Here is an 11,682-nt window from a genome sequence, read left to right on the forward strand (position 1 = left end):
AGGAGAAAAGAGATACCTGCAAAGTAAATGTGCAGAAGGAGAAGAGGAGCCAAAACAGATTTGCATTAGCATTGAGTGTTGTTATCAGATCACTGTAATTCCTGTTGATCTCTAACCACTTCAATAGTTGTGAAATACCCTAATAGGGTATCCTTAACTGGCTTGATGCAAAATCCCCTAACAGGGTGGTCTTAACAGGCTTGATTCAAATCCCTTAATCAGGTAACTCGAGGTTAATGAGTTCTAAGGAGCTATAGAGCTCGGGAGATCCTTTAGCTATTGAGTTCTAGAAATCCTCTAACAAGGTAACCCTAATCAGTTTTAACCCTTAACTGGGTATTATAGCCATCCCTTAACCGGGTGATCCCTAACAAGATCGGTTCCTAGCAGAACCTATTGTAATGTCTTTAACTGGACAAGGCTCCTAATAGAGCGGACTTCAAAAGAGTTCAAAAGCAGCTTGTGGGTATTCATCCCCACCGTGGTTTTTCCCAGTTGGGTTTCCACATGAAAAAATATGTGTGTCATGTGTGATGCTTTTATCTTGTGATGTTTTGTTATTACCTGTTGAGCATATGATGGTTCTGTGTTTTATGCCTGTCTATAAAGCATACTGAACTAATTGTTGTGATGATCAGAGGATAGTTTACCTATTCATGCATGAGGGTGAAATGGTAGGGTTGTTTTGAGTTAAATGAAAAGCTAAGTGTTCAACCGATCAATGCTTGTTTTAGACACTCTTGGCTTTACCAGTTGCAGTCTATGTTGAACAGGGTTTCCTGTTTGCCAGTCGTTTGGAGTATTTATTGTCAAACCGGTTTTGGACTGTATTTGTGTTTGTACTGATTCACCCCCCCCCTCTCAGTACCAGTTTGGTACTAGTGGTTCATCATTGAGTTATCAAGAACAATAGAGCCGCTTGGACCTATTTGCTAATGGAGAATCTTGTAGATCTTTTTTGTAGCTTGTGGAGCCTAATTTTATTGTTTCCAACATTGCTTATCTTGTGGCTAACATTTCTTTAGCATCCGCACATCATTCTATGTTGTTTACGGAGGGATTCCTTTTGCAGAGGCCAACCTTGTCATTCTTCACATTTCATTTTTATTCTTTGGTAATTGTTCCATCTTGGGTCGATGTGGATCATCCTTGAGCTATGAATATCATATAAATTGATGTAATTAAGCAAAGGGAAGATAGATATAGAGATATAGAAGGAAAATTAGAAGATTAGGAGATTCAGAGTTGGCTCGCATTCTTTCTTGAGCTCAAATATTGTATTTCAGCATGTTTGTAATTAGGCTTGTGTATTGAATCTTGTAAACCTGCATGTTGCCAACCAATTGTATTTGAGTTCTTGATATAATATAAGTTTCATTTTGCATTGCCTCCATCATGTAGAGTTATTTGTTTTGTGTTTCATTTTCTATAGGTTCCGAACTATAGTACCAATGAGTTAACTCTCACTATAGTTTTTTCAAATCTTGGATTTTCCACATAAATATTGTGTTCTCTTTTGTATGTGTGTTCATTGTTTATCTTTAATTACTACTAATCAAATTAAGGTTTAATTTTGAATTATATTGTGTTATAAAGTGGTAATATCTATTCAAGACTAAATCACCCCCCTCCCCTTAAGTCTTGAGGTGTGTTCAACAATTATGTCATTCCAAATTCTCACATTATTTGTTAAGATATTTCCTTATTACATAAAATTTTCATTGTAATCGTTACCATCATAAAAATAATGTTATAACTATCATTAACATGAACTTTTTTTGTTGACTTTTTATAAGATTTATCACAAAGTTTAGTTAAGTTTCATAGCATAAAAAATTGCAAAATTTAGTCATAGTTTGTCTTATCATACTAATATCCTTCATATGAGAACTCTTGATATAACTTATTCATGAATCTAAATATAATAAATATATGCATATAATTGCATATGTTATGGATGAGGGTAGTTTATTGTTATGGTTTTACAATGTTGTATGTACTAGCTTAATTTGCAGAAATTTTCTTGAATGAGAAGCAACTACTCCTACAATCATACACTATGTTAATTTCTGCAACCAAGGGTAGAATCAACTTTGAACCAGTCAAAGGCAGTTCCTAATGTGTCATGATATCCAAGAGTGATACTCACATGAATACTTCTTCTATAACGATAATAACCACCTATGGGAATGCTATTTATTAATTTATAGTGCTAATTCAAGTGGAAATTTGTGTCTTGAAGTTGTTATGAATTTCAGTTGAATCAAGGGAAAACTAATGCAAGGTTAGATGGCTAGTTTAAACCTAAATAAAGTATAAACCAAGCTTCCTATACCTTTTAAGAGAGAGTTCTCTCTTGTTCCTCCGATTGAGCTATTGGTGAAGCCAAGGATGTGCCCCTCCTTAACTTGTTTGGATTAGCACCTTGATTGGGATGTGCAGTTCTCTCCACACACAATAAGATTGGTTGGATTTGGATTTGATTTGAATTATTATGGATATGGATTAGGTGAGAGAATATTTGGGTATTATGATGGCGTGATGGATGATTTTGGATTTCAAATTAACAGCATAAGAAAAGATGAGAGGTGGATGAAGGGGTGGAATGGCCAGCATAAGAAAATATGAAAAGTGGATGATTTGTGAGGAGAGAAGACTCTAATTTATAGATTGGAGGATCCCAAAATGAAGTGCCAAGATTGATTTTGGGATGAAGGGTTGATATCAATCTGAGAGGAAGCACATGGATTGAGAGGATAAGGTGTGGGATTCAAGAGATATGCCATACAGATATTTTTTTATCTCCACACCTCTCAAGGTACATGGGGAAGAGCTCCCAAGTACATTGGGAAGAGAAAAAGGAATATAAAATTCCTTGCAAGGGGGAGGAGGAATTAAAAATTCCAAAATAAGAGGATGTGTGGGAAGACTAAATGAGAAAAGGAATTAAAAATTCCTTGGAAAGAGGATTCATGGGGAGATTCAAATAATTTAAATTTCTTTTAAAGGACCAAGGTGATTAGGGATGTGAAAATGATTAAGGATATTGATTAGGCAGGTTAATGAGGCATTAGAGTGAAAGACAGAAAGTTAGGAGGATGTGACATGAGGAGAGAGAATGAGTGGACGAATATGAAATTAGAGAATAATGATAATCAGGATTCTAGAAGAATTAATTAGGCTAAGTGAAGATTAGAAGAAGTGATTTGTAGGAATCACATGACTTAAGATAATTAACTGTAATTAATTGAATAGGATGGAATTTAGGAGAATTAATGATTGAGATGACTTTACAAGGGTAGGGGATAATTAATTTTGATAAATTAATTATTGGACTACAGTGATAAAATTAATTAAATTCGATTTAATTAATTTTAAGAAGAAAGGGACTCACACAATTAAATTAATTAATTATGTGGAGAGGCTTAAATTAATTAAATATGAATTTAATTTTTTTTAGGTGTCTACATCAGTCTTAGTATGACTCTTCCTTATTTTATGTTTTCTTTATCTTTTTAATAAATTTCTCCCTATATTTGGGTATCAAAAAGTATATTTTCACAGTTATTTGTTTTGATGAAAGAAGGATAGAAAAGAATAGAGAGATAAGTGTAGATGAACAAAGCAAAAGGGGGAGAGAAAAGTGTGGAATGTAGAGAATTCAGACAACTATTCTAATTGAGAAAGTGTTGGGAAAACATCCAAGACCTTTGTCCTTGATGTCAAAACGGGGAGAGAAAGAATTATGTTATCTGAGTGTTGCCATTAATAAAAAGGGGGTTATTTTTGGAAGCTATGATTTCTAAGTGTTGTTGATGTCAAGCCTTAGTTTTTCTATTGATGATATACTTTATATTGTGTTGTGATTGTCTGATTATAGAGGACCATTGTAGAGGATCTATTATCATTGTAGTTATGGTGTTGTCCATTGATACCAACATTCAAATTGTGTGTTATCATTATGGTGAAATTGTGTGCAAAGCTATAATGGAGATTTCTCTAAAAGAGATGAGTTATGATGGAAACTATTATGATGGAGATGACTAGGCATTCTAATTAATTATATGTTGATAATGAGTTGTGTGGTATATGATTCAATTACATGCTACCAATATGTTATGATTGATGTATGGTGTATATTGATGTCTCATGTGTATGGTATTTATTATTCAATAATTTAAATATCAAGTGCTATTGTGGATTAAAGTGTAGGTGTAGATGGTTAATGGTTGAAGGCATTCTCTTTTGTGGATCTCCACATTCTTGGTATCGATGACTACACTTAGTATGTTGCTATAATGTGAAATGCATATGAAAACTAATGATATGATCATATGGTTGAGTGTCTTATCAAATGTATGATGTCATTGATGTAGAATGTAGATGTATTTTATGTAGGTAGTTCATAGTTTATGTCTACCCTCTTGGTGTTGAAATCTATACCTTGCATCTCATGATTTCATGACATGTAGTCATGTAGATATGCTATTGATGATGTTGATGTCTTATCATGTATGAAGAACAGTTAGAATTTAAATGTTCAAATGAGACCCGATCTTGAATCCTTATGGAAGTGATGGTGTTGATGCCTATATTAAATATGTTATGATGATGTTGTTGATGTGTTGAAGAACAGTGATGATCATGATGCTTATGATTGATAGAAGAGATGGTATCATGATGATAACATATTTAAATGTGGATTAGAAATATTAAGATCAAGATTAGAAGAATCATGATGAATAGATTTTTTTCTAGATGATGTTATGCATACTATGAACCTTGTTTCTTTCTCTTGAGTAATAAAATGGTATTTCAAGGTACTTTAGTCCCTGAAAGTAGATGAAGTATGTGAATGTAGGAAAATGTGTTGAAGACTAGTTAGAAGAATGCTCTACATTCCTCTTCATTTTCAAATGTGGCTTTGGGGTTCTAGATATAATTTTTATGCTCTATGTATATTGCACTCCTATATTTTTAGGTCCCTAGTAGTAGTGTTGTATATGATATTTCTAGTTGAGATAGTATGTTGACAATTTGTTGAGTTTCAGATAATTCTTCACATTACTCTACATTGTTTTCTTTGGTGTTGTGGTTTGGAGGATATTATTATAATGTTTTTGTAGTGACTTAGTTCAAATTTTAGGTGATGAAGTGTTCTAAAATTATATGTATGGATTTATTATGTTTTCTAGCATTTTGGGAATGAATTTTTATTGAACACAAGATGTCACTAAGAGGGGGGGTGAATCAGTGATTTCCAAACTTCACCCTTTTCAATCCTATGTGTGTAAATCGGTTAACTGAACTAACATAAAGTAGACATACCGGTTAGATGTGAGACTAACACAAACACAACCACACATAAAAGGGACATCACATTTAACACCAGATGTACGAGGAAAACCCAAGATGGGAAAAACCTCGATGAGAAATGTTGTTGGAGACTATTGCTCCAATCTAGCCTCACAAAGAAACATTTGGTTACAAAATTTATGGCACCAACCCAAGGAGTACCACTCTTCCTTTAGGGCACCAACCCAAGGAGCATCAACCCCTGATTTTAGGGCACCGACCTAAGGAGAACCAAACCCTGCACCAACTCCAACTCGGTGATTACAAAATCATATCTTGAATACAAAAGTTATCTTCTTGTTAAAAAATAACTTTGTAACTCTCATGTATGTCTTTTCACCAGTTCACCTCTACACAAATCTCTGTCAGTTCTCTATTCACCTTTTCTCTGCAACAACCTTATCTCCTGTTGCAACCCACTCTCTACTGCACCTTACTCTTTGATTCACCTTTTTTGGTTCAACCTCTTCTTCTTCTCTATCAATTCTCTACTTGCCTTCTCTGCAATCTTCTGTGACTCTTCTCTTCCAATTCAGTCACTACTAGTTTACTCCTATGCCAGACTCAATGGTAGAATATTGGTTGCCTCACTATTGCCGGTTGAAATCTTCAACCTGATTCTCTCTCTCACACAGTCTCTTCTCTGATTCTCATTGAGCACTTGACTGATTTCACTTCTCCTGCAGTAGCATCAACAACATCTTTAGATCGCACTCTTATAACCATATTTTCCTGCCTAAACGTGAATTTGAATATTTGCATGCTAGGGTTTCCACCATGCACTGAATCTACATATGATCTGATCGTTGATCATCATGACATATCATATCCAATATGATATCATGTCCTTGATTGATGTTCAGCACTCAATCAATGAGCATCTCCCATCTCTTTATCTTGTGAAACACATCTTCTCTCTTTAGTCATTTGTAGCATGTTTTTTGGCATTTTGTCTGATCGATCACGTGCATGATGCGGTTTCCCTTATCCTCTTCGATTTGCAAGATCAGTCTTTTTTGGATCTCTATTTTTTCCTTGATCTCAAGCCACAATCCTCTGCCATACTTCCTTGAGCTTCCCAGACATCACAAATATTGGACCAGTCGCCAATGACATCACCGACTCACCACATCGACCTATGCATGCATGTCACTTCACCTCCATGTGGCCCCTTTATCGGCATCCAACTCTGCTAGGTCGGTTATATCGGTTTGGATAGGATCACCGACCCACCACACAACCAGTTTCATCTACAATTTCACTGACTATGTCGGTTATACCCTAACCGGTTTGCCTTCAACCTTGCATTTTGCTTCTCTTGTGGTGGAGCACCCAAATCGGTCAACAAATATGCCAACCTACCTCATGCACATCTTCATTAGATGGGAATATTCTACATCTACACTTTGTCAACATTACCAATGGGCATACTTGTCGGTAAACACCTTGATGACACCATGTTATCTTCCTTCACCAATCTCCATCTGTCTACTTCTTCTCAAACTTGTCTTCTTCATCTATGGATCGGTTCTATTAATATATTTATCAAAGTGACACCCATATCCTTCAATCTCTGTACCGGCAACTCATCATTTTCTACCCAATTGATTGGGTGCTTATCTCTGATCTCATGCACCTAAGGCAACTTATATTTTCACCAGTTGATCTGGTGTGAGCCTTCAAACACTTGCCTTTAACTCTTTTATCTTATCTCTGAGAACTATGATGCAATCCATGCATAATAGGAGACAAGCTCCACTTACCAGTGGGAGTGCATCCTTGTTATCTACAACTTGTATCACACCAATTTGGCTTCCCTATTTGAGCAACATATCTTCAAACAGGCATATATGATCTAGTTGGTCACAGTCACTATCAGTCATCTCTTCATATGGTGACTGCATCTTTATCTGGTGGGAGTCTTGTTGTTTCACATCCACATACCATATTGGTGGCTTGCACTTGCTTCACCTTCAGAGTTGATGTGATTTAGGTAAAATTCCCCCTCTTCATCACAATCAATTGACCAGCATCTTGCTCTCTTACATATGTCATAATTTACCAATTGTTATATCATATCGGTCTCCTATCCATATCTTTAACACAAGTCAAACACTAATGGCCATTGTGCAGAATGACATTCTCTCCCTTGCCACTAGCCTACTAAGCTAGGTGAAATCAAAGATATCACATCCGATATGCACCAATGATAGAATTGCACATACATCTCTTATACCGGTTGCCCTCCTATACCAGTTGACATCAATGAAAACATAATGCCAATAATTTCTATGTATTAGGTTGGTTTTTCCATCTTATCTTGGCTTGGAAGATGAAAGATCTATTTGGAAGATTTTGTTTATGATCTAAGAATGTCTCAATGTGATTTGTATGAGGTCAATTGATCTTTTTGGTGCCACATTATGTTTAGTGTTGGTTTTCAAGGTAATTTGGAGTTATTTGGTTGACGGGGCTTGATATTTTTCTTGTGTTATGTCTTTGGGGGCCTATTCCAACATTAGAGCTTGTGTTGAGTTGTATTTGGTTCCTACTATTTCTTGTGGGGTTCTGCATTGAGTATATTCATTTGGTAGAAGTTTTTTGAGCCAATTGGTTAAGTGCTACATGTTTCATCTACACATTATGTTGTTGTCTTTGGAGGATGTGCACCAATGTGTGTGATGTTTGGGACTAAATTAGTATATGTTATAATATGTTTTAGGTCCTCTCTATCTCTTGGATACAACCACTTTCACTATAATTATGTTTTGTGGCTGACTTAGTGGGATCATCTCTTGTCCCTTGTTTTGGTTAACCTAATTCATTTTTTTATGTCTTGCGGATGGTACAAATAGAAGATCATTTCATTTACAAGAGATATCGATTTGTTTGAATGGTGTGTGGATTAGAGGGGAATGTGAAAGTTGTTAATGTGACTCAGAAAGAGTGTGTTGTGAAAGTATTGAAACCAAACTATTAAATGGTTACTTGAGGAATTGAGTCAAGTGTAAATACATTTCAGGGGCAATGATGATGAAGGCTTATTCATCATAACTCATATTTTCATGTATCTTTCTCAAAGATAGTGAGTCTCTTTATCAAGTTCTTTGTATCTTTCCCTAAGGTAGTGAACCTTAACCTACAAGTCCTTCCAAGAGCAGTGAGCTTCCCTAGGTCGTGAGCCCTAAAAAAGACATTATAATACCTGTTCATATAGTGTAAGTTAACTCTTACTATGATTTTTCAAATCTTAGATTTTCCATGTTAATCTGGTGTTTATTTTTATATGTGTGTTCATTGTTTATCTTTCATTATTGCTCATCAAATTAAGATTTAAATTTAAATTCAATTGTGTTATAAAGTGGTTAGATTTGTTCAAGACTAAATCGCACCTCAGCCAAGTTCTGATGTGTGTTCAACAATTATGTCATTCTCAATTCTCACATTATTTTTAAGATATGTCCTTATTACATAAACATTTCATCGTAATCATTACCATCATAAATATAATGATATAATCACCATTGATAGGTCCTTATTTTGTTCATTTTTTTATAAGATTTATCACAAACTTTAGTTAAGTTTCATACCATATAAACATTGCAAACTTTATTCATAGTTTGCCTTATCATACCGTTAACCTTCATATAAATGATCTTGATATGATAGATTAATTAATCTAAATATAATAGATATATGCATATAATTTTATATGTTATTGATCTGATTAGGATCTATGACAATTACAAACAAATGCTTAACAATATTACACAAGTTAATTCAAAGCTTTAATCTAAGCGAATTAACATAATAATGCTTAAATGAACAAAGCATAATAAAGGTAATGAACTGAAAGAAAGAGAGTAGAAAGATAGAAGACAAAACACAATTGATAACGAAGTTCGTCCGCGGGTCGGACTACGCCTTCGGGTCCTGCTCCAATAGGGGGACCGATCTGATTAGCTCCAAAATCAATTACAAGTGTTACAAGATATTCCCTTCAAGCATAATGGCAACATTATTCTCCAATGTGCAGGAATAATGAACAAATTTTCAAGCTCATAATCTCCTTCTCATCACCTGGATGTCTCAAAAAGGACTACTACCCCCCTTTTATACATAAAATAAGTCTAAAATAGACTAAAACCACCAACTCCCATAAATAACCCTTTACAAAAAATTATTTCCCATGCATATCCCCCTTACATTCTAATTTGGCACCATTAGTCATTAGCGGGTTTATTTAACCAATATCCCCTTTAAAATAGGGATTGGCGGGCTTTGCGTTGTTTAAATGCAATATGGGCCGCCTATAATTCAAGTGCTATATATAGCACAATGGTTTCCATCCATTTTGGGAGACCAGTAGCCAAGGGTTCCACCCCCTTCGGCCTCCATTCTATCTTTGCACAGTTGGTTATACAGTAAAACCAACTTCTCTCTATAAAATAGTAAATGTGAATGAATGGTCTAGCAGTGAAAGCGATGGGTTTGTTGAGGGAGGTTATGAGTTCGAATCTCATAACATATATTTTGTTAAATCATTTTCTTCTTGAGGCACCATGTGTTTATTTCTGGAGTATTAGAGATAATTTATTTTATCCTCCCAATCAACCCTCCCCACTAAAGAACTTTCGGACCTCTGAAAGTTTGACTACTCAGAAAGTAGGAGAGGGTAAAGTTCCCTCACTTTACCAATCTCCATCCATCTTGCTTTACCAGGGTGCATCCCTTTACATCCCACTTTAAGGTATTCAACACCACCTCTTTTTGAAGATCTAATGTTTCTGTCTAGGATGACATCCTCTGGAAGCTCTGACATATACTCAGGTGCAAGGTCATCAACTAAAGGAACTTGAATATTAGCCTCTTCATCGAATATCATTGGAGGCTCGTACAACTTCAGATTTTCTACATTTACAACTGAGTAAATTTGCATATATGGAGGAAGATTAAGGCGAAAGGCATTGGTACCGATCTTTTCCAAGATCTCAAAGGGACCATATCTGATAGGCTTAAGCTTCTTACCTTCACCTTGCATCGTTTCCTTGCTGATATGTAACCAAACACGGTCACCAACCTGGAAATGATGATCTATGCGATGCTTGTCATGGCAAGCCTTGTATTTTGCTTGGCTATGCTGCAACTGTTCTTTTACTACCAGATGGATTGCTTGGACCTTTTGGATGAACTTTAAAGCCCTTTCTACATCATGGCATCCATCTATAACATTGTCCTTTCCAAAAGCAAATTCCATTGGTGTCTTTGGCAAATAGCCGAAGCAAGTCCCAAAAGGAGACCTCTTTGTAGAAGAATGTGCTGCATGGTTGTAAGCATGTTGCACATAATGAAGATTCTCATCCCACAACTTAGGATGCTTGCTACAGTAACCTCTAAGCAGATGAACAACTGTCCTATTGACTACCTATGTCTGTTCGTCAGTCTGCGGATGGAAGGTTGTACTCTTCTTCAGCTTGGTGTCCATGAGTCCCCATAAAGATGTCCAAAATTCCCCTAAGAATTGAGAATCTCGATCCGATACAATAGAAGTAGATAACCCAAAATGAACCCATACAAATTGGAAGTACATATGAGCTGTTAGTTCAGTAGTGACCTATTTCTTACAAGGCATTAGAATACACATTTTGCTGAATCGATCAACAACAACATACAAATAATCATGTCCCTTCCTAGAAATAGGTAAACCTCCCACAAAGTCCATAGACACACTTTCCCATGGATGGAATGGTATAGGTAATGGTGTGTACAAACCCAATTTCTTGTTACTTGGTTTACTAGTTGCACACATTACACATCCTTTTATATACTTTGTAACAGTTTCCTGAATACGAGGCCAATAACAATACTTCTGCAATTGAACCAATGTTTTACTTACACAAAAATGCCCTGCAATCAAAGAGGTATGTGCTTCTCGAATCACCTGTGCCTATTCATCTTTAGGAATACACAATTTACCCAAGTGGTACAACAAGTTATCCTACACATAGTAATCTTTTTCTTCTACATGTTTACCTTGGATTAGAGCTGCATATATGTCCTTAAATTTCTCATCATTAGCATATTGTTCCTAAAAACTTTCACGAGCCATGGAACTAATTTTAAGGATTATGAAAGCATTCTTAACTAGAGGCCTAGAGAGCATATCTGCTACTTTGTTATGGGCACCTTTCTTATACTTAATCACCAAATGAAACTGTTGAAGAAAACCCATCCACCTAAAATGCCTACTTTGTTGTAGTTTAGACTATGAGTGCAAATACTGAAGTGGCTGATGTTCAGTGTGGATTATAGTCTCTTTGCCCATTA

At 35.6% G+C, this 11,682-nt stretch overlaps 1 protein-coding gene across 1 annotated transcript; it reads right to left on the reverse strand.

Annotated features, from left to right (window-relative positions):
* Positions 1-10,009: 10,009 nt before the first annotated feature.
* Positions 10,010-10,612, reverse strand: LOC131076304 (uncharacterized). Its single transcript, XM_058013430.1, has one exon. It carries the CDS (start codon positions 10,610-10,612, stop codon positions 10,010-10,012), a length of 603 nt encoding a protein of 200 aa, XP_057869413.1.
* Positions 10,613-11,682: the final 1,070 nt, after the last annotated feature.

Source organism: Cryptomeria japonica, chromosome 11 (assembly GCF_030272615.1).
Source record: "Cryptomeria japonica chromosome 11, Sugi_1.0, whole genome shotgun sequence".
Taxonomy (NCBI): domain Eukaryota; kingdom Viridiplantae; phylum Streptophyta; class Pinopsida; order Cupressales; family Cupressaceae; genus Cryptomeria; species Cryptomeria japonica.